The following is a 23,984-nucleotide window of genomic DNA, read 5'->3' on the forward strand; positions in this document are numbered from 1 at the left end:
CGAGTGTTATAGTAAGGAGTGTTTTAGTTATGGTTTTGAAGGTGATTTCTGTGAGAATAGTAAGTGTTGGCAAATCTTCATTAGATATCTTTATTTTAATTAAGTTCTACGTTTCAGATAATGTAACAATTCTCGGCTCATGTTCATGTATCTTTATTCACAGACACAAACGAGTGTTATAGTGATCCCTGCATGAATGGAGGAACTTGCATCGACTCAATCAACATGTTTCTATGTACCTGTCCACTTGGTTTTGAAGGTGATTTCTGTGAGAATAGTAAGTGTCGGCAAATCTTCATTAAATATCTTTATTTTAGTTAAGTTCTACGTTTCAGATAATGTAACAATTCTCGGCTCATGTTCATGTATCTTTATGCACAGACACAAACGAGTGTTATAGTGATCCCTGCATGAATGGAGGAACTTGCATCGACTCAATCAACATGTTTCTATGTACCTGTCCACTTGGCTTTGAAGGTGATTTCTGTGAGAATAGTAAGTGTCGACAAATCTTCATTAAATATTTTTTATTTCAGTTAAGTTCTACGTTTCAGATAATGTAACATTCCTCGGTATATATTCACTATTTTTTATTCACAGACATAAACGATTGTTATAGTGGTTCCTGCATGAATGGAGGAACTTGCATCGACTCAATCAACATGTTTCTATGTACCTGTCCACTTGGTTTTGAAGGTGATTTCTGTGAGAATAGTAAGTGTGGGCAAATCTTCATTAGATATCTTTATTTCAGTTAAGTTCTACGTTTCAGATAATGTAACAATCTTCTGTTATGTTCACGTTTCTTTATTCACAGACACAAATGAGTGTTATAGTGATCCCTGCATGAATGGAGGAAATTGCATCGACTCAATCAACATGTTTCTATGTACCTGTCCACTTGGTTTTGAAGGTGATTTCTGTGAGAATAGTAAGTGTCGGCAAATCTTCATTTGATATCATTATTTTAGTTAAGTTCTGCATGAATGGAGGAACTTGTTTCGACTTAATCAGCATGTTTCTATGTACCTGTCCACTTGGTTTTGAAGGTGATTTCTGTGAGAATAGTAAGTGTCGGGAAGTCTTAATTAAATATCTTTAATTCAGTTTAGTTCTACTTTTCAGATAATGTAACAATCCTCGGTTCATATTCACTATTCTTTATTCACAGACATAAACGATTGTCATAGTGATTCCTGCATGAATGGGGGAACTTGCATCGACTCAATCAACATGTTTCTATGTTCCTGTCCACTTGGTTTTGAAGGTGATTTCTGTGAGAATAGTAAGTTTGGGTAAATCTTCATTTCATATCTTTATTTTAGTTAAGTTCTACGTTTCAGATAATGTAACAATTCTCGGCTCATGTTCATGTATCTTTATTCACAGACACAAACGAGTGTTATAGTGATCCCTGCATGAATGGAGGAACTTGCATCGACTCAATCAACATGTTTCTATGCACCTGTCCACTTGGTTTTGAAGGTGATTTCTGTGAGAATAGTAAGTGTCGGGAAGTCTTAATTAAATATCTTTAATTCAGTTTAGTTCTACTTTTCAGATAATGTAACAATCCTCGGTTCATATTCACTATTCTTTATTCACAGACATAAACGATTGTCATAGTGATTCCTGCATGAATGGAGGAACTTGCATCGACTCAATCAACATGTTTCTATGTTCCTGTCCACTTGGTTTTGAAGGTGATTTCTGTGAGAATAGTAAGTTTGGGCAAATCTTCATTTCATATCTTTATTTTAGTTAAGTTCTACGTTTCAGATAATGTAACAATTCTCGGCTCATGTTCATGTATCTTTATTCACAGACACAAACGAGTGTTATAGTGATCCCTGCATGAATGGAGGAACTTGTTTCGACTTAATCAACATGTTTCTATGTACCTGTCCACTTGGTTTTGAAGGTGATTTCTGTGAGAATAGTAAGTGTCGGCCAATTTTCATTAGGTATCTTTATTTTAGTTAAGTTCTACGTTTCTGATAATGTAACAATTCTCGGTTCATGTTCATGTATCTTTATTCACAGACACAAACGAGTGTTATAGTGATCCCTGCATGAATGGAGGAACTTGCATCGACTCAATTAACATGTTTCTATGTACCTGTCCACTTGGTTTTGAAGGTGATTTCTGTGAGAATAGTAAGTGTCGGCAAATCTTCATTAGATATCTTTATTGCAGTTAAGTTCTACGTTTCAGATAATGTAGCAATCTTCTGTTATGTTCACGTTTCTTTATTCACAGACACAAACGAGTGTTATAGTGATCCCTGCATGAATGGAGGAACTTGCATCGACTCAATCAACATGTTTCTATGTACCTGTCCACTTGGTTTTGAAGGTGATATCTGTGAGAATAGTAAGTGTCGGCAAATCTTCATTAAATATCTTTATTTTAGTTAAGTTCTACGTTTCAGATAATGTAACAATTCTCGGCTCATGTTCATGTATCTTTATGCACAGACACAAACGAGTGTTATAGTGATTCCTGCATGAATGGAGGAACTTGCATCGACTCAATCAACATGTTTCTATGTACCTGTCCACTTGGCTTTGAAGGTGATTTCTGTGAGAATAGTAAGTGTCGACAAATCTTCATTAAATATTTTTTATTTCAGTTAAGTTCTACGTTTCAGATAATGTAACATTCCTCGGTATATATTCACTATTTTTTATTCACAGACATAAACGATTGTTATAGTGATTCCTGCATGAATGGAGGAACTTGCATCGACTCAATCAACATGTTTCTATGTACCTGTCTACTTGGTTTTGAAGGTGATTTCTGTGAGAATAGTAAGTGTGGGCAAATCTTCATTAGATATCTTTATTTTAGTTAAGTTCTACGTTTCAGATGATGTAACAATCTTCTGTTATGTTCACGTTTCTTTATTCACAGACACAAACGAGTGTTATAGTGATCCCTGCATGAATGGAGGAACTTGCATCGACTCAATCAACATGTTTCTATGTACCTGTCCACTTGGTTTTGAAGGTGATTTCTGTGAGAATAGTAAGTGTCGACAAATCTTCATTAGATATCTTTATTTTAGTTAAGTTCTACGTTTCAGATAATGTAACAATTCTCGGCTCATGTTCATGTATCTTTATTCACAGACACAAGCGAGTGTTATAGTGATCCCTGCATGAATGGAGGAACTTGCATCGACTCAATCAACATGTTTCTATGTAGCTGTCCACTTGGTTTTGAAGGTGATTTCTGTGAGAATAGTAAGTGTCGGCCAATCTTCAATAGATATCTTTATTTCAGTTAAGTTCTACGTTTCAGATAATGTAACAATTCTCGGCTCATGTTCATGTATCTTTATTCACAGACACAAACGAGTGTTATAGTGATCCCTGCATGAATGGAGGAACTTGCATCGACTCAATCAACATGTTTCTATGTAGCTGTCCACTTGGTTTTGAAGGTGATTTCTGTGAGAATAGTAAGTGTCGGGAAGTTTTAATTAAATAACTTTAATTCAGTTTAGTTCTACTTTTCAGATAATGTAACAATCCTCGGTTCATATTCACTAATCTTTATTCACAGACATAAACGATTGTCATAGTGATTCCTGCATGAATGGGGGAACTTGCATCGACTCAATCAACATGTTTCTATGTAGCTGTCCACTTGGTTTTGAAGGTGATTTCTGTGAGAATAGTAAGTGTCGGCAAATCTTCATTAGATATCTTTATTCCAGTTAAGTTCTACGTTTCAGATAATGTAACAATCTTCTGCTCATGTTCACTTTTCTTTATTCACAGACACAAACGAGTGTTATAGTGATCCCTGCATGAATGGAGGAACTTGCATCGACTCAATCAACATGTTTCTATGTACCTGTCCACTTGGTTTTGAAGGTGATTTCTGTGAGAATAGTAAGTGTCGGCAAATCTTCATTTCATATCTTTATTGCAGTTAAGTTCTACGTTTCTGATAATGTAGCAATCTTCTGTTATGTTCACGTTTCTTTATTCACAGACACAAACGAGTGTTATAGTGATCCCTGCATGAATGGAGGAACTTGCATCGACTCAATCAACATGTTTCTATGTACCTGTCCACTTGGTTTTGAAGGTGATATCTGTGAGAATAGTAAGTGTCGGCAAATCTTCATTAAATATCTTTATTTTAGTTAAGTTCTACGTTTCAGATAATGTAACAATTCTCGGCTCATGTTCATGTATCTTTATGCACAGACACAAACGAGTGTTATAGTGATTCCTGCATGAATGGAGGAACTTGCATCGACTCAATCAACATGTTTCTATGTACCTGTCCACTTGGCTTTGAAGGTGATTTCTGTGAGAATAGTAAGTGTCGACAAATCTTCATTAAATATTTTTTATTTCAGTTAAGTTCTACGTTTCAGATAATGTAACATTCCTCGGTATATATTCACTATTTTTTATTCACAGACATAAACGATTGTTATAGTGATTCCTGCATGAATGGAGGAACTTGCATCGACTCAATCAACATGTTTCTATGTACCTGTCCACTTGGTTTTGAAGGTGATTTCTGTGAGAATAGTAAGTGTGGGCAAATCTTCATTAGATATCTTTATTTCAGTTAAGTTCTACGTTTCAGATGATGTAACAATCTTCTGTTATGTTCACGTTTCTTTATTCACAGACACAAACGAGTGTTATAGTGATCCCTGCATGAATGGAGGAACTTGCATCGACTCAATCAACATGTTTCTATGTACCTGTCCACTTGGTTTTGAAGGTGATTTCTGTGAGAATAGTAAGTGTCGACAAATCTTCATTAGATATCTTTATTTTAGTTAAGTTCTACGTTTCAGATAATGTAACAATTCTCGGCTCATGTTCATGTATCTTTATTCACAGACACAAACGAGTGTTATAGTGATCCCTGCATGAATGGAGGAACTTGCATCGACTCAATCAACATGTTTCTATGTAGCTGTCCACTTGGTTTTGAAGGTGATTTCTGTGAGAATAGTAAGTGTCGGGAAGTTTTAATTAAATAACTTTAATTCAGTTTAGTTCTACTTTTCAGATAATGTAACAATCCTCGGTTCATATTCACTAATCTTTATTCACAGACATAAACGATTGTCATAGTGATTCCTGCATGAATGGAGGAACTTGCATCGACTCAATCAACATGTTTCTTTGTAGCTGTCCACTTGGTTTTGAAGGTGATTTCTGTGAGAATAGTAAGTGTCGGCAAATCTTCATTTCATATCTTTATTTCAGTTAAGTTCTACGTTTCAGATAATGTAACAATCTTCTGCTCATGTTCACTTTTCTTTATTCACAGACACAAACGAGTGTTATAGTGATCCCTGCATGAATGGAGGAACTTGCATCGACTCAATCAACATGTTTCTATGTACCTGTCCACTTGGTTTTGAAGGTGATTTCTGTGAGAATAGTAAGTGTCGCCAAATCTTCATTAGATATCTTTATTTCAGTTAAGTTCCACGTTTCAGATAATGTAACAATCTTCTGTTATGTTCACGTTTCTTTATTCACAGACACAAACGAGTGTTATAGTGATCCCTGCATGAATGGAGGAACTTGCATCGACTCAATCAACATGTTTCTATGTACCTGTCCACTTGGTTTTGAAGGTGATATCTGTGAGAATAGTAAGTGTCGGCAAATCTTCATTAGATATGTTTATTTCAGTTAAGTTCTACGTTTCAGATAATGTAACAATTCTCGGCTCATGTTCATGTATCTTTATGCACAGACACAAACGAGTGTTATAGTGATCCCTGCATGAATGGAGGAACTTGCATCGACTCAATCAACATGTTTCTATGCACCTGTCCACTTGGTTTTGAAGGTGATTTCTGTGAGAATAGTAAGTGTCGACAAATCTTCATTAAATATTTTTATTTCAGTTAAGTTCCACGTTTCAGATAATGTAACATTCCTCGGTTCATATTCACTATTTTTTATTCACAGACACAAACGATTGTTATAGTGATTCCTGCATGAATGGAGGAACTTGCATCGACTCAATCAACATGTTTCTATGTACCTGTCCACTTGGTTTTGAAGGTGATTTCTGTGAGAATAGTAAGTGTGGGCAAATCTTCATTAAATATCTTTATTTCAGTTAAGTTCTACGTTTCAGATAATGTATCAATCCTCAGTTCATATTCACTATTCTTTATTCACAGACATAAACGATTGTTATAGTGATCCCTGCATGAATGGAGGAACTTGCATCGACTCAATCAACATGTTTCTATGTACCTGTCCACTTGGTTTTGAAGGTCGTTTGTGTGAGAATAGTAAGTATCGGGAAATCTTTATGAAATATGTTTATTTCAGTTAAGTTCTACGTTTCAGATAATGTAACAAATCTCGGCTCATGTTCACGTTTCTTTATTCACAGACACAAACAAGTGTTATAGTGATCCCTGCATGAATGGAGGAACTTGCATCGACTCAATCAACATGTTTCTATGTAGCTGTCCACTTGGCTTTGAAGGTGATTTCTGTGAGAATAGTAAGTGTCGACAAATCTTCATTAAATATTTTTATTTCAGTTAAGTTCCACGTTTCAGATAATGTAACATTCCTCGGTTCATATTCACTATTCTTTATTCACAGACATAAACGATTGTTATAGTGATTCCTGCATGAATGGAGGAACTTGCATCGACTCAATCAACATGTTTCTATGTAGCTGTCCACTTGGTTTTGAAGGTGATTTCTGTGAGAATAGTAAGTGTCGGCAAATCTTCATTAGATATCTTTATTTCAGTTAAGTTCTACGTGTCAGATAATGTAACAATCTTCTGCTCATGTTCACTTTTCTTTATCCACAGACACAAACGAGTGTTATAGTGATCCCTGCATGAATGGAGGAACTTGCATCGACTCAATCAACATGTTTCTATGTACCTGTCCACTTGGTTTTGAAGGTGATTTCTGTGAGAATAGTAAGTGTGGGCAAATCTTTATTAAATATCTTTAATTCAGTTTAGTTCTACGTTTCAAATAATGTAACAATCCTCGGCTTATGTTCACGTATCTTTATTCACAGACACAAACGAGTGTTATAGTGATCCCTGCATGAATGGAGGAACTTGCATCGACTCAATCAACATGTTTCTATGTAGCTGTCCACTCCTGTATGTAGGCGTCTACTGTGAGAATGGTAAGTGTCAGGCATTTTCATTATATTTTGGGGGATAAACATTACTGACTTATAGGTCAATACCCCTCTATCCTTTTCCATGATATAAACAGAGTATTTTAATGACAAACCTCTGTTTCTGGTAACCTTCTGTTAGACTTGTCCATTGATCATATCTATGTTTAAAATCGGAAAACAATTAACAGTTGAATCTCCTTCAGCAATTTTACCATTAAACTCATTACTGGTAATATCGTGTATGCATAATTCCTGTTATTATCTGTTATTGCCAAACGATTTTTTAATTCTAAATAATTTTCAGATAAAAACGCTGAAGAAATCGAAACGATTTTATCAAGAATCGCTGATGTAAGTCCATTTTCATGGGAACCAAATCTAATTTCGGATTTGATACTCAGGTTATCTCCATATATATAATTGTTAACGTACACATTGTTTCCCTCATTGTATCCACGTAAATGTTATATACAGAGAAGGGGATAAATAGTATTCTCTTTTGTTAACAAACTAAAGGCAAAATGTTAGTTATTTTACTTTTTTACTTTACTAACTATGTATTTCCTCGTAGAATATATCATGTCAGTAATGGCTCAAACTCTTTTAAAGTCAGACACGTAGGCTATGCAGGCATTATATCTGTAAAAGGATCAGGTATCTAAAACATGCTAATGATACAGGTCTTAAAAATGCATACTTAATGAGAGTGATCAATATTCAACAAGTGTCCGTTCTTTTACCATAACATGTGATATCTGCTCTTAATTTGGTAAAGAACGTACCGTAAAGAACAAATCACTTAATATTTTGACAAAACATTGTTTATTTTAGGACACTGGTGGAGTCAACACGACAGACGAGGAAGTTAAAATGTCAGCAGACGCTGTGCAGGAGGCAACTAGTGATGGCAAGTTTCTGGCCGAAGATCCTGTGAGGATCGAAATAATAGTTTCTGCTTTAGAATCAGTTGTGGGAAAAGGTGTCTCTTCAATCGAGGTGAGAACAAGATATTATAGAATCTTGTTTAATGATTATACAAACGGTAGTGTGTGTAAACTTTGCTATACGTTTATAGAGAACTGAGTTTATGTGTGCTAATGTACAAAGCCAATATATCTGTAATTTTACAATTGACAAGTGTTTTATTGAAATAATACCAATTAATTGTAACTTCCTTTCAATCAGGTTACTGAACCAGTGTTAAGAGCAGTAAATAATTTGATAGAAGAAGACGGCGATGCTCGAGATAATATAATGGACGTAGGTGGCAGAATAGCTGCAGCCGTAGAAAAACAAGTCCGGAATTTTCAAAAAAACGGAGGGAACTTTTCTCAGATTTATGATAACATCGGCGTAGTCTCGATAAATGTTGTCCCGAGCAATGTCAGTGATAACCTCCATTTCGCTCACATAATCGAAGACGTTAGTACGCGAACCCTTACCGGAGGCCTTACGGGTGGAACAAATGAGATATATGGAGATACAAGGGACGTACCACTAGAGCAAGCTATCACAGCTATATCTGTACCATCAGAGGTACTCAAGTTACTTGACGGTAATGCTTACAACTATCATCTCATTCTGACCTACAAAATTAATGATTTCTTACCTAAACATGAATATTTTTGGACCTGAGATTAAAAGAGTCTTTGATTATTTTTTCTTAGCTATTAAAATGTTCACAAATATGTATCTAGGGCAATGCAGTATAAATAATTCATTCACGGAAACAATGAAGATCACACTGTATGTTTAGTAATATAACGATACGTTTATTAGGATAACAACAGCATAAATGTTGGTAAATTCGTCCTAGTAATTTTCACTTTTAGCAGAATAGTGTTACGTGTATTAAATCCTTCAAAAGGTATAGACAACTACAAGTGCATCTGAACACGACAAACTCTGATTCATATCCTAAGGTACGTAATCCAAGTAATAATTCCGTAAACAGGATTCGTTTTGATAAAATTTGATAATGTAGTCATTTTTTTCAATAGGTGTAGAGGGGAAAGTTCCGATAAGCTTCATTATATATGAAACCGATACTCTATTTACCCCTTCGAAGTCAACGAGGAAGAAAGTGCTGGGCGGAGATGATGATGGAGATGAATACAGCAACTCGTCGATCTCTGAGAGAATAGACAGTCAAATAATAACAACCATTATTGCGACCGGTGAAAAAGATGACGATAAAGATAATGGAGACGTTATTGATATTGCATTAGAATATCCTATCATATCGAAATTTCTCACCATGGAGGTACTAATGATCAGTTTATGTGATACCCTTCCATATAAACTCGTGTATTTTCTCGATATTTAGTAATGGAACATGTGCCTTTAGTGTAAAGAAGAAAGAATAGCCTACCATACTATCCAGGCGCACGGTGTAAAGTTATTATGACCGTAGTTGTTGGATGGAATACATTGAATATCATTAAACAAATTAAATCTAGAATATCAATGCATTATGCATTTTCTGTTTGTTTCTAAGCACATTATGAATTGTTCACACATGTTAAAGCACATGGTTGTTGGTTGGTAAACAATCTTGTCCAATTAAGATATTTGGATGACATCCACCAATAGTTTGGTTGCCTTTGTTTCCATTAAATATTGCATTTCTCTGAATGGACGAGAGAACATTTCTTATGAAGCGAAGACTCGCAAATGACCTAGTTAACGAAGAATGGTACAAATAGTACGCCGCTCGTTTGGTTAGAAATGTACTGAGCCTATTGTCAGTATCATCGTTCCATTTACTGCCATAAATGTATGGATGTCTTCCCGTTCCTATACAGCTGCAATGTCCTTCACTTTGAGCTATATATTTATAACATTAACTTGATTTATGAAAATACTTAAGCCGTCTGTTCCTACATTCAAATTATACAACGAGCAATTGACTAACAAGTAATTTGAAAATTTATAATCAGTTCGATGCTGTTCATTAAAATTGCAATGTTATAACAATATACATTTTCCATATATTTTTGCTTTACGAGCCATTCTAATATATAGTATTACCATCTTAAAATAAAATAAAATTCTCTCAAAACTCAATTTTGAAAACAAATAGTGAAATTTTCTTACAGAATTTTGACGAAAGAGAAGAAAAACTGGATAGCTCTTGCGTCGTCTGGTCGTATAACGAAGACACGGATGAAGGATTTTGGTCTGATAAAGGCTGTGCTATGTTAAAGGACGATTCAGATCTTACCGTGTGTTCATGTAAACACATTGGAAGTTTTGCAGTGTTAATTGTAAGTCAAAAAAATAAGAACTTGTCAATAATAAAAGCAAACCGTCCGTATTATTTAGTCAACAGGAATGCTATACTCTTTCAATACATTGTTCTATATTCTACTAATATTAGAAATGGTATATTTTGTATGAAGTTTCTTTAGTCATGACATCTTCGCTGTAATTCATCATCATCTTCACTGAATCCCTATAATATTTTCCATTTTTTTTTAATACGTATATGACACCGTATAGATGATTACACGATAGAAAATCGAAGTTTTATCATGTTGCTTCTTACAAGGGAATCCTACCGTAACAAATTGTTACAAATTTGAAGAAGAAACAAAAAATAAGGCTCATATATCTTAAGATATTTGTGATGCTCTTGTGAATCGTGTACACCGTATGCCTAACTGGAAGTTATTGCTTTTGGAAATAAGGACTGTATGTGAATCTTGAATGCCACGTATAGACACGGTGCCTAAATTGTTACGCTATATCCATAACTTCCACGTTAGCTGTAGCGAGGTGTAAACAAGTTCTCGTTCAGGCCTTAACATTAATAAACACCCATTCATAGACACTTGTGGCAACTGTGTCACCTAGATATTGTTTAGTATTAATACCACTGAGACTAACCGTTATTAAAGTGAATATCTTAAGCAGTATCTACCACGGTATATCTCTCAAACTACTGAGTACATTGAAAGGAATGGTAGCCACATTATCACAAGGGTAAATCCTTTATTGGTTAATGTGATGGGAGAATGATTATTTATAATTAGTTATGATTAGTTATAGCATATTGCGCTTGAGTTAATTGCTTGCCTCGTCTGTAATAAATATATTTTGAGTTATATTATATTTAGATTACGTAACCTCATTTTCCTTTACAGAGGGTCGGTCCAATAGAAGCCCAGATTGCCCTCTACTACATAACATTAATTGGATCAATAATATCTGGGGTGTGCCTGATATTCTGCATTATAACCTTTCTATCTATAAAGTAAGTACCATTACCGGTATTTATAAAATACATTCATTTTATGTCTTTAAACAATCAACATAAACCACACAATCATAAAAGAGATATAAATGAATATAATAAACTAATATTGATTTGTTCACAAGAAAACAAGAAAATTATTCCTACACATGTCAATATCTAATATATGAATATTTCATAGACTCTTATTCCAGACATTTTACGCTGTTACAGCGGTTAATTTTTCAAATTGTCACAGTTCGCCTTTGAAGAGGATCCTGTCTCCCTGAAATTTATCTAAGATAGTTGACTGGAATCAGTTTCGTTAAAAATTGCAAAACCAAAATTAACTTCTTGCAAATACTATTTGCTCTATTTTTATTTTTATTTCAGATCACTTAGATCGAAACAACCGACTCAAATCCATATCAACCTTTGTTTATCTCTTTTGGGTTTCTACATTGCTTTCCTGGTTGGTCCTCTCGCTGTAGGGAAGAAACAACGTTGTGCCGCGGTCTCCGCAATCATTCAATTCTTCTGTCTGGCTACGTTGGCTTGGATGTCAGCAGAAGCTTTGAATCTTCATTATTTGTTTCTCAAAGGTAGAAATAAAAGGGGCATTCGTTATTTCACACCAATTGCGTGCATCGTGGCATATGGTAAGTGTCTGTTTTACTGCCACTTATTGAACTATGACAATGTATGGAAAATCAGTGATACTTTTACATATGTACAACACAACACATCAATTATCAATTTTTCCAACATGTGGTTCACCAGTCGTAACGGCTATCCCGGAAAGTTTAGGGGGAAGTTGTTTATATATATAATTTTTTCTTCATTAGTCTCATAACTCTAACTCTTACTGGAACAAACTGGTTTAATAAGTACCGATGCTTGAAGGGCGAGTACTCATTGTGTGCGGTCAACCATTACGAATCATCCATCGACAATGCTTAATGCAGTTCCCGCTGTGTTGTCACATTCACCACATAAACTGAAAGAAGGTTTTTCAATAATAGGATCTCAACTTCCTACTTTTTTCCGACCTCGTTAATACATGCATTCCCTGCATTAAACGTATGACTGACGTTTAGTATCCTCATATAACTTTAGTAATAGCTACTTTGAATCTGTACAAACCTATGCACCGTCGTTAAATTTGTTCAGATAAGACACAAAAAACAGTTTCACGTATTGTAGAAGGTGATAGCTAATTTATGATTTTCGCGGAAAAAAATAGAATGGAGTGAGTTTGGACCGGGAGTATGTGGAGTGTAGCACTCCGAAACTAATAATAACTACAGTTGCAAATACCTTGTGAATCATGTAAGCTTAGGATGGCTATACCAACATATCCCATGCTCCAGGGCTTTTTCTATATGTTGTGTTGTCGAGTAAATTTCAATTATACATTCATATCTGTGTGAATCGGATTTTGATCAATAAACTCTTATCACGCAGATGAACTATCACTCTTATCACTCCGCTATTTGTGTCATATTTTGGACAGGTTCATCCTTTACATGCGTGATCCTGGTGGCTTTCCTTGACAATAGAACCGATTATGAAACGGCTAAATAGTAAGTAGTATATCTTTATATATATATATATATATATATATATTTATATATGTATATAAATGTTCATTAATCGCATAAAACACCTTGTTTCAATATTGCAATTCTACCAGAACACATCTGACCGGGACAAAGGCTGATTTACTCGCTCATAAACACTATTACAAACGTTTCGGGGTTTTGTTTTCATTGTGGTTTTGTACAGAATTACAAGTTCTTTTATTAATAGAGCCGTAGTTAGGCTCCAAAACATCTAAGGATTTACTGAATCTTTTACACAGCAAGCAAATGGAATACAACACATGAAGAACAACAAGAGTTAATTCAACTAATAGTTTAATGATTGACAAACAATGCTAGTGCAAAAGTATGTTGCTTTACAGAATTCATTCACTTAGTGTTTGTATGCTCTGAAATAGTAACGTAATATTAAAATGCATCGATTTTTAACAAGGTAATAGGTAGAGCAAAATAGTACTATGTTTGATATAGCTGCATATCCCATTCTCAAAGTAGAAAACAAAAACATTGCTTGTATGTAAGGTATGTTGTTGTATGTTGCGTGAAAATGTACGATCAACCTAAACCAATCTTAAATTTGCAGGGAAGTGTATACCTCCGTTACGGAATAACAACTGTGACAATAATTACAAAAGCTACGAAATACAACGTATGGCACTTGCCTGTTTTCTATGTATTTATGTAAAACCGCATGAATTACGCATTCTGTGTTTCCAAAGCTGTTTCATCCATCCTGGGTACGCTCTCTATTTCGGATTCCTGGCAGAGGTCGGTGCGATGTTTGTATTCAATTTGATCATATTCTTGATGGTCATTCGGAAAATCCTCTGTCGCCCACTGATGGTCAGTAAAGCCAAGGAACATGCAAAGAGGAATGAAATTATCACAAGAATTCGACATGGTGTTCTCTTCTGGTTCGTTCTCGGCCTCTCGTGGATTTTTGGATTTCTTGCAGCTGTCGACAAATCAAGTCTCATCTTTGACTATCTGTATTGCATATTCATTGCCTTGCAAGGTTTATTGATGTTTCTGTTGCTCTGTGTAGCAAATCCTGACTTCAGAAACATGTTTTCAAAGCTGAAAAGAAGCGAGAGCACTCGAAGCAACAGCACTGGAACATCTACATTTAAAAGTCGATCTACTTCTAAATCGATTTCAGAAAGCAACAAGAGTGAGTCTGATATCAAAACTGATAATTTGTAATAATCGTTAATGTATGAAATTTTATGAAAAAAATCATACTGCAAGAGTACATGTTAAGCACCGCATTCATGAATTGTGTTTTCAACTATTAAAAAGACAATCATATAAAAAAAAACGACATTTTCAGCCTCATGATATCATCCATTTTGTTTTTCCCTGATTTATTTACCAAATACCTAAAAATGTTTAAGAACCATATCTTTGTGATACGATATGCTCTGATGATTTAGAAAATGTTCAGCACTTTTGCTAAGCAATCAATGCCTGTCAGCAGAAGATATAGCCTATTTGACCTAATGTAAAGACATGTGATTCCCGATTTCCAGAATGATACTTTGATTGATGGAATTGCTAATCGTTATCATACGTTGTTACAAGTTATCTAGAATAAACCAGTAATGTACAATCAAGATGTGTCACGTATCACGTTAAGCAGACCATTTGGCAATGTAACGTTAAGAGATTTACTCTGTTCCTTAAAAGTGAATCACAAATTTTATAAATGTTTTCTTACCGATACTAATTAAAACAATATTTTTTTATCCATTTTATAAACTAGATAAAAGATGTTTTAATATGCTTAAAACACAAAAGATAATACTCAGAATGTCATCTTCTTTGACTTATTATAAGTGATTCATATTTTCAAGATATATATATATATCAAGATTAGATAATGTAGTAGGATGGTTGATGGTACTGTAATATGACATATATTGTTATACTCTGTTTATAGGTATCGCCGTAGTCTGGTGGTTTATGGGTTAGTGTCTTCTTTATTGTTCTAACTTGGAGATAAAATCAATCTTTCTTTACTTAGACTAAACAATTTCGTGAAGATAGTTGTTGTGTGAGAAACACGAGCAATATGTTGGTCCATATTGATGTCACATAGTACGTTGCATGTACAAGTTGACACAAATTGTTGATTAGAATTCAGAAGTGAAATTAAATAAATCAAAGAAAATCAAAGTTGTTCACCTTTTGTTTTGTTTTTACTGCCTTCTTTGGAGTGACATCGTCGATGGCGAAAATCTGTCTGACCGAAAAAAAAGAAGAGAAAAAGCTTGCAATGATGTCTAAATATGTTATGCGAGCTGGTGGTATGGATTATAAAAATATCCAAAACGAGAACCTACTACACACATACACTAAAAAACGTTTGACAAATTATATAAGTCAATGAAATGCCTCTTCCAAATATATTTTTTCGTTGTCGACAATATCAAATGAGATCATTAAACAATACTTGATTCCCAACTGTTAAGTTCTTATGAAGTGGCTACACCCACCAACTTTTACCATTGACTACAGTACTCAACGTGTTGTAAATACGTAGCTTTTGGGGTGATTTAGAGGATACAGTCCAACTGGCAGAATAACGAAAAGCAAATGGACAGTTAAGTTTCAAGAGGTAAGCTAGTATAACTTAAGTGCACCTCTTCATGTGTATATATTACCCTTGTAATATGTACTTGTTTATTGCTTACCTGCATATGGTGTTAACCTCTTACCTCGATGACTGTAATGACGAAGTGATAAAATAAATTTTCTTTGCTGTTTTGGAATGATGTCAGCTCCTGCACTTTGCCATACTAGCTGCGTGCTTGATAACTTCTTGTTAAGTGGGGCTGACTGTGGCCTACGTCTGTTAACTGCCAATGGTGGATGAGGATTCCAAATTGACACACTCTTTGCAGCAGGTAGACCAAGGGTAAAACAATGGCGCTTAGCTTCAGAAATATCCATATTATTATTGTATGACATTGCCTTAAATACTGAAAAATAGATAATTTATGATGCAATGCCACAATATGGAAGGTAAGTCGTGGGGTTTAGAAGTCGCTCCATAGAAAGTCACCAAACATCAGATCTTCCTTTCCTCACCATCAAGGTTACAACTTTAAACATTCATGATATTGTGCCCAGTGAATATCTGTGGCCAGTATTATGTCGCATTTTGCTACCCAAATTGGTCAATTTGCTCCGTAAATGTCGAAATTTATACCCATCATCTTCCGGTTTCGCTGATTTTTGTGATAAAGAAATCAGCAAATTTCAAATCTGCTATGCAAAATTAAATACCAATTATTCCCAGTGGGTATTTGTCCTTTGGACATACTGCAACCTCCAGTGGAATTTAACCTGGCCTGGCCATTCCCTGTATAAATATTAAACAAAGACATTGACAATAGTACAACATTCTTTATGTCTGTGGGGGCAGTAGCAATGTGACAACGCCTCATTATGAAAATTAATCAGAGACAGAGAGACAAAAGTGATCACACAGAACAAGATGCTTCATATACTCTGTGATATGGTGCAATAGGGGGGTATATTCTTCTGGGTGCAATATTTTAAGACAACAGTACAGATAGTGGATAAAGGAGTTCATAACTTCAGATACACTTTACATCATTAGGTGTATCTGAAATGTATTGATGAAAATATGGCAACATGGTGTAACTTTGTTAGTCAGAGCCTTCACCAACATATTTCATAGTTAGATGGTATGTTCTACCAGAGAATAACAACTTCTTTTCATTTGGTTTTAGTGAAAGTCTACAACTAGGGTTTATTATGAAAACACAATATATTACGTATGATTGAAGTAAGGCTTCTTGAACTAGTTAGCATTACACACGAGATTTAACTTTAAGCGTTACGTTAAGTTAGCAAAACCTAGATTTTCTAATCATTCTAACATATTTATTCATGAGCGGTTAGGATTATCTTTAATTACCATGCATATTTTACACAGACGTTGCAATTAAGGTGTACAAGCAATAACAACGGACGATAATCACGCATTTGTGAACTAGAAATTCCTGTCTGGGGGTTTATTTCCCAAAACGTCCTTATTATCAGTTTTACAAGACCCAGTTTTTCAAAATATAAAGAAGGCATGCAGACAACACAAGCAAGACGGTGCTGGATACCAGAAAAGCTGGTGCTGGATACAAGTCACGGTTTGTGATTTAATTGTACAAGTTGGAACCATGCCATCGATGAGAATATCGAAAAGTGTAAACAAGTTTAAAGCTTTCACACGTATTTAGTTACTATCAACACTCTAGAAGAAGTAACATTGTAAATCGTGCTCAGCTTGCCCAATTGTCGTGATGAGAAAGTGTCCGGGTGACGGGCAGTCTAGTATAACGAATATTAGTTGAACGTTTTTCTGTATGTATCTTCGCAATAGTTTATTCATCAACCTGAAACATATGTCACTATGTTTACTTCGACTGTCGTACGGATAGTGCTGTCTGGCGTTTTGTTGATTGATGTTGTATCGTCAGGTATGTATGTCTGAGTAAACTCTAAACATAACTTAATCGAAAGATCACTGCTTCCTTAATGGTCATGGACTAAGCGTTTACTCTCCATAAGTAACAGGTTTGCTATGATACAGAATATAATGACCACAGTTTCCATAGTCAGAAGAAAACAAAGACTGCACAGGAAAAAATTACATTGAAATGCTTACACATATTTTCACACTTTCATTTTTAACAAACGGAAATAATGGTTAGAACGTATTCCTTAGTTAATTAATTATTTTATTTTATTTAAGTCGTCATGGGATGCGTAAAGATCGATACCCATAACGATACTTTGAACGGTGTTTCATATTTTGTCGGTTTTATTTTTAGAGCAGTGTTTTACATATGAAGCTTCTGGTCCGGAAAACTATTGGCAGCTAGCTATGCGCTGGTAATCTATTTCAAACCACGTCCATAACCTTCGAATAAATATTTCAACACTACGCAGACAAGTACAAGACTATAACATTGTAAAGTCAGCCATATCATGGCGTCGGTTGTAATGCCTTGCCTGCGTGATTAGCGTTAAATCTATCACTTCAGAAAAGACCATCAAACTAGTGTTTGTTCTTTTTTCGTTTCTGCTTTTCAGAAGCGTTCAAGTTGAGCACACTAGTTTAGACTAGACTAAGTTCAATTTTTTTTTTGGTGGTTGAGAAGAACGCACCAGTGCCCAATCACAATGTTTGTTTGCTACAGGTATGTATGACGTATACAAAGCATGATAAGATATAACCATTTAAAGCGTAGTACAGAAGAAGGGTCACTATAAACTGTTATCTCTTACAGGAATCTTTTCATAAAATGTTCCTTGAGTTTAATGGAAAATAAATAGGACAATAACTAGCCAAATCCGTGGACCTAATCAACGTTTGGTTAATCTAGTCAACTTGGCAGTTACCGCGAGCTTGAAAATAATATATTGACTCGAGCTGAAGGTGTAAACGGGGTTCGTGGGTGAACGTTGGCAAATGGTAGTTGAGATAAAGAAGGATGATTAAGCTATGACGGGTGGTTTACATAAAGAAACGTTAGGAAGATTTGACAAATTTGATTGGTGTTCAAAACCTCTTTCTGAGATTTACAAAAAACATAAATGAAGACATGTGGTTTGTGCAAGCTGTGCTGGTTTTCTAGCCCAATGTTGTGATTCAGTTGTATGATGCGTGCAAATTTTGATTTATAATAAGAACCGTGATATATGTTATGAGGAATTCCATGTTCGATATAACATCGTACTTTTAATGTATTGACCACGGTCTCTGTAAGTCTAGTTCTCAATTCGTTTTACAAGCATAACGTGACATGTGTTAAGTTGAAATTGGTTCTACTTTTCATAGATTTCATAAAAGTGTGCATTGTGAAGCAGCTTACCAAACTTAATCAGAGCTATCCTATTAAGTCAACGATGCTAGCTTAGAAACCGCAGACCGAAGATCTGTTAACAGTTTTCCCACTTTGAAGGAAACAAAATCAATTTATAATAATTATAACTATTGATTGTATAGGAACTATCATTGCTAGCTTTGCAATGAGTTTGGAACGAACGATATTGCGGTACCTCGAGTACAATATCATGTATAGGATATCAGAGGTAAGAGTATACCAATAATAAAATATTTTATCGAAACGTCAGTTAGAAACTATAAAAACCATGGATGGGTTTGGGTTTGAGTGAGTAATCTTTCATATTTGGCACCTTTAGATACCCGGCTATGCATGACACTTTCTGGTTTCCTCTGTTGAGGAAAGGACTCCAAATTCGATGGGGTCCAGCGGCGAAGCCTTGGGAAGTTTAGTATTTTAAAGTATTTGTAGCCCCATTTGTTTTCACTAGTTTGAGAAATGGTGAGTGCTACACATTTCCCCCACACCGCTCTTCCCCATTCCACCACATTGCGGACGCCCATGTCTCCAAATAAGTGTTGTTATTTTTATTCTGCAGGAACAACTATTAATTTACCAGTTTGGAATGTTAATTTTGTGAGAGGGAAGATATAATTACGTGGTTAATGCAAGTTGTTTCCCAGCCCAGCTTGTTCTTCACTTCTAGGATGTTTAATTTAAACACAAAAATACAATACAGAGATATATTCAATTTCATTGGAAGGTATTTTTAATCCGCAGTTGTCTCGAAGAGCGAACTTCTAGGAAACTACAGCATATTGAGCCTTTTTCCTTGCTCTTATTTTTGTTCAGCCAGGCTTATCCCAAACTCACCCCCATTACGGATGCCCATGTGTCCAATTGGGTATTATTACTTTTATCCTGCAGCAACAACTACTTCCCCAAGTTTGGAATGTCACTTTTGCTACGGTGAAAGTGAGTGTTCCTTGCCATTCAATCAACTTAATATCAGTACGTGTAGTACTGGTCAGATTTGTTCGGTTGTGAACGTTACGGTCAACTTCGAATCGGGTGAGTTCATACCCAATATTGCCTTTTTTTTAAATAACTTTGCCTCAGTTTAGTGTGAGTAAAGTTTTAGATATTGTTTTTGCATTCATTTCCTGTGGTTCTCCATCTTTACATGTCTCAACGTATACAAAGATGCTTGAGATACGGTGGTAGATAGTCTTTTGAAAAAATACGATAGTTACTACGACCCTTGAAGAAAATACTTCACCTTTACTTGCCTACCATAATTTCTATATAAACTTTACTTCTTGGCATGCGACCTTTTTCTTGTCCAGTATGCCGTGCTATGAAATGTATAGGTGAACTGCTATAGTACCAATGGAATACTGTTTTAATTACACCTTTAGAAAATGGTGCAGACATATATAAGGGCTGTGTGCCAAGGGTAGAAGGCGTATACGGTTGTATAACAGGGGAGAATTATGTCGTCGACTACTTGGCGGTACAATATCCAACTCTGGAGTTGTTTATCGATAGCGCAGAGGGAGCAGCCTGTTTCTGTGACACATATCTCTGTAACACCAACAACATATTACCTGAAGAAAGTAAGTGTAACTAAGGCACAACACATACTTCTTTTTTTCAAGCACTGTTACTTGTTACCGTACATTGATTTGGACCTTTGTAACATTTAAACTAGAAAATGTGACATAACGAATAACAACTTTTTGTTACTACAATAATAGGTCATTAATTGACGAATACCTGTGCGTATCATGCACTTACATGGTTGTTTGAATCTAAGGTGTTTTCCTTTTTTTCTTTTTACCTTCATTTGACCTTCTAATGAAAACATAGAGCGATGGTTTCATAGACAACTACCGAATGATTTAAACAATTGATTTGTCAAGAAATGAATGAATGTGTAGGCCTTTTTCAATAACACTCTGCATTCGTCGTTTGTGCATTGAAAACCGATTTCGCAAGCACCCAGATTAAGCACGCACCGTGTACCATAATAACAACTTTGAAATGGCAAACACGACTTTGAGATTACACGGTGTATCTATAAATAAGGAAGAAGTGTGTTTGATTACTTTTTATTTGGAATGGACAAACTTACACTATATAAGTACCTAAGGTTGCAAGGAATTGTATTATATATGATTGCCTCTTAGAAATATTAATACACACCTCGATCAGGGCACGCACCTGCCCGATTCAATCATTTGTGGTAAGAAACAATTCTTAGCGAAGCATAAGAAAAACCCTTATGTATTCCTTATATTTATTAAATCAGATGTTAAATGCTAACGAGTAATAATGGCACAAAATCAATCAACATGTTTCTATGTACTTTTCCACTTGGTTTTGAAGGTGATTTCTGTGATAATAGTAAGAGTCGGCAAATCTTCATTAAATATCTTTATTTTAGTTAAGTTCTACGTTTCAGATAATGTAACAATTCTCGGCTTATGTATCTTTATTCACAGACACAAACGAGTGTTATAGTGATCCCTGCATGAATGGAGGAACTTGCATCGACTCAATCAACATGTTTCTATGTACCTGTCCACTTGGATTTGAAGGTGATTTCTGTGAGAATAGTAAGTGTCGGCCAATCTTCATTAGATACGTTTCTTTCAGTTAAATTCTACGTTTCAGATAATGTAACATTTCTCGGCTCATGTTCAGGTATCTTTTTTAACAGACACAAACGAGTGTTATAGTGATCCCTGCATGAATGGAGGAACTTGCATCGACTCAATCAACATGTTTCTATGTACCTGTCCACTTGGTTTTGAAGGTGATTTCTGTGAGAATGGTAAGTGTCGGCCAATCTTCATTAGATACGTTTCTTTCAGTTAAATTCTACGTTTCAGATAATGTAACATTTCTCGGCTCATGTTCAAGTATCTTTTTTAACAGACACAAACGAGTGTTATAGTGATCACTGCATGAATGGAGGAACATGCATCGACTTAATCAACATGTTTTTGTATGCCTGTCTACTTGGCTTTGATGGTGTTCATGTGAGAATGGTAAGTGTCGGCAAATGTTCATTACAGATCTTAGCTTAAGTTAAATCCTCCGTTTCAAATAAGGTAACACTCTCCTCAGTTCATTTTGAAATTATTTTTATTCACAGATGTAAACGAGTGTTACAGTGATCCCTGCAAGAATGGAGCATTATGCATCGACGTAGTCAACCTGTTTGTATGTGTCTGTCCATTTGGCTTTGAAGGTGTTTTCTGTGAGAATGGTTAGTGTCGGCAAAAGTTCATTACAGATCTAAGCATAAGTTAAATTCTCCATTTCAAATATGGTAACAAGCCTCAGTTCATTTTTAAATATTTTTTATTCACAGACACAAACGAGTGTTATAGTGATCCCTGCATGAATGGAGGAACTTGCATCGACTCAATCAACATGTTTCTATGTACCTGTCCACTTGGCTTTGAAGGTGTTTTCTGTGAGAATGGTTAGTGTCGGCAAATCTTTATTACAGATCTTAGCTTAAGTGAAATTCTCCGTTTCAAATAAGGTAACACTCCTCAGTTCATTTTAAATTAATTTTTATTCACAGACACAAACGAGTGTTATAGTGATCCCTGCATGAATGGAGGAACTTGCATCGACTCAATCTACATGGTTTTGTGTGCCTGTCCACTTGGCTTTGAAGGTGTTTTCTGTGAGAATGGTTAGTGTCGGGAAACTTCATTACAGATCTTAGCATAAGTTAAATACTCCGTTTCAAATAAGGTAACACTCCTCAGTTCATTTTTAACTAATGTTTATTCACAGACGCAAACGAGTGTTATAGTGATCCCTGCATGAATGGAGGAACTTGCATCGACTCAATCAACATGTTTCTATGCACTTGTCCACTAATTTTTGTAGGTGAATACTGTGAGAAAGGTAAGTATCAGGAATGTTCATTACATTTTCGTGATTAATATTACTTACTGAAGTTAAGATTACTCCATCCTATTCCAGCATCTTACTGAAGCAGACTATATTGATGTCAAAACTCTGTTTCTGGTAACTTTCTGGTAGACTAGTCTGTTTGGTATATATTTGAAATAGGAGAAACAATTAACACTTAAATCTCCTTCAGCAATGTTACCATTAAACTCATTACTCTTAATATCGTATATGTATAATTCCTGTTATTGCATTTTATTAATAAATTCTAAATAATTTTCAGAAAAACCCGCTGAAGAAATCCAAACGATATTATCAGAAATCGGTGAGGTTAGTCCACTTTCATGGGAACAAATCTAAAATCGGATTTGATCCTCGGGTTATATTAATATATAAATAATTGTTTAAGAACATATTGTTCCTTCATTGCAAGTTAATGTGATATATACAGGGAATCACTAATAGGCTTACTTAAAATATGTATTTCCTCTTGACAAATTCCGGTCGGCAATGGCTTGAAACCTTATTTAGTCAGTGATCTGCTGGACACATAGGCTATGCAGGCACGGTATTTGTAAAAGGATCAAGTCTCTGAAACATGCTTATGATACAGGTCTAACGCAACGACAATTAGCAATTGTTTGATATATGCATACTCAATAAGAGTGATGAATATTCAATAAGTATCCGGTATTTTACCGTGGAATGTAATACTAAACTTTCAAACACCTCGTTAATAGAAATTCATATGTATCAGAGCGATGATATCTTTGATCTCAAATTTTTGGGACTTACGGTAAAGAACAAATCACTTAATAATTGACAAAACATTGTTTAATATTAGGACACGGGTGGAGTCAACACGACAGACGAGGAAGTTAAAATGTCAGCAGACGCTGTGCAGGAGGCAACTAGTGATGGCAAGTTTCTGGCCGAAGATCCTGTAAGGATCGAAATAACAGTTTCTGCTTTAGAATCAGTTGTGGGAAAAGGTGTCTCTTCAGTCGAGGTGAGAACAAGATATTATAGAATCTTGTTTAATGATTATACAAACGTTAGTGTGTGTTCACTTTGCTATACGTTTATAGAGAACTGAGCTTATGTGTGCTAATGTACAAAGCCAATATATCTGTAATTTTACATTGGACAAGTGTTTTATTGAAATAATACCAATT

At 35.2% G+C, this 23,984-nt stretch overlaps 1 protein-coding gene and 1 long non-coding RNA gene across 2 annotated transcripts in view; both read left to right on the plus strand.

Moving 5' to 3' along the window:
* The window catches only part of LOC139983834 (uncharacterized), a 38,253-nt gene that overhangs the window by 7,649 nt on the left and 6,620 nt on the right, over positions 1–23,984 (plus strand). Inside the window, exons 8-46 of the mRNA XM_071997648.1 lie at positions 164–277; positions 382–495; positions 818–931; positions 1,172–1,285; positions 1,390–1,503; positions 1,608–1,721; positions 1,826–1,939; positions 2,261–2,374; positions 2,698–2,811; positions 3,133–3,246; positions 3,569–3,682; positions 4,004–4,117; positions 4,658–4,771; positions 4,876–4,989; positions 5,094–5,207; positions 5,312–5,425; positions 5,529–5,642; positions 6,183–6,296; positions 6,401–6,514; positions 6,837–6,950; positions 7,055–7,168; positions 7,470–7,516; positions 7,997–8,161; positions 8,351–8,720; positions 9,166–9,428; positions 10,264–10,431; positions 11,311–11,420; positions 11,793–12,058; positions 12,913–12,982; positions 13,720–14,199; positions 20,422–20,489; positions 21,378–21,491; positions 21,596–21,709; positions 22,034–22,147; positions 22,253–22,366; positions 22,472–22,585; positions 22,690–22,803; positions 23,093–23,139; positions 23,654–23,818. Coding sequence (XP_071853749.1) covers positions 164–277; positions 382–495; positions 818–931; positions 1,172–1,285; positions 1,390–1,503; positions 1,608–1,721; positions 1,826–1,939; positions 2,261–2,374; positions 2,698–2,811; positions 3,133–3,246; positions 3,569–3,682; positions 4,004–4,117; positions 4,658–4,771; positions 4,876–4,989; positions 5,094–5,207; positions 5,312–5,425; positions 5,529–5,642; positions 6,183–6,296; positions 6,401–6,514; positions 6,837–6,950; positions 7,055–7,168; positions 7,470–7,516; positions 7,997–8,161; positions 8,351–8,720; positions 9,166–9,428; positions 10,264–10,431; positions 11,311–11,420; positions 11,793–12,058; positions 12,913–12,982; positions 13,720–14,199; positions 20,422–20,489; positions 21,378–21,491; positions 21,596–21,709; positions 22,034–22,147; positions 22,253–22,366; positions 22,472–22,585; positions 22,690–22,803; positions 23,093–23,139; positions 23,654–23,818 — 5,297 coding nt within the window. The remainder of the gene's footprint in view (positions 1–163; positions 278–381; positions 496–817; positions 932–1,171; positions 1,286–1,389; positions 1,504–1,607; positions 1,722–1,825; positions 1,940–2,260; positions 2,375–2,697; positions 2,812–3,132; positions 3,247–3,568; positions 3,683–4,003; positions 4,118–4,657; positions 4,772–4,875; positions 4,990–5,093; positions 5,208–5,311; positions 5,426–5,528; positions 5,643–6,182; positions 6,297–6,400; positions 6,515–6,836; positions 6,951–7,054; positions 7,169–7,469; positions 7,517–7,996; positions 8,162–8,350; positions 8,721–9,165; positions 9,429–10,263; positions 10,432–11,310; positions 11,421–11,792; positions 12,059–12,912; positions 12,983–13,719; positions 14,200–20,421; positions 20,490–21,377; positions 21,492–21,595; positions 21,710–22,033; positions 22,148–22,252; positions 22,367–22,471; positions 22,586–22,689; positions 22,804–23,092; positions 23,140–23,653; positions 23,819–23,984) is intronic.
* Positions 17,157–19,944, plus strand: LOC139983134 (uncharacterized). Its single transcript, XR_011798516.1, has 3 exons — positions 17,157–17,502; positions 18,119–18,225; positions 19,801–19,944. It is a non-coding gene; the product is annotated as an uncharacterized lncRNA (long non-coding RNA).

The sequence above is a fragment of the Apostichopus japonicus genome, chromosome 16, assembly GCF_037975245.1.
Source record: "Apostichopus japonicus isolate 1M-3 chromosome 16, ASM3797524v1, whole genome shotgun sequence".
Lineage (NCBI taxonomy): Eukaryota > Metazoa > Echinodermata > Holothuroidea > Aspidochirotida > Stichopodidae > Apostichopus > Apostichopus japonicus.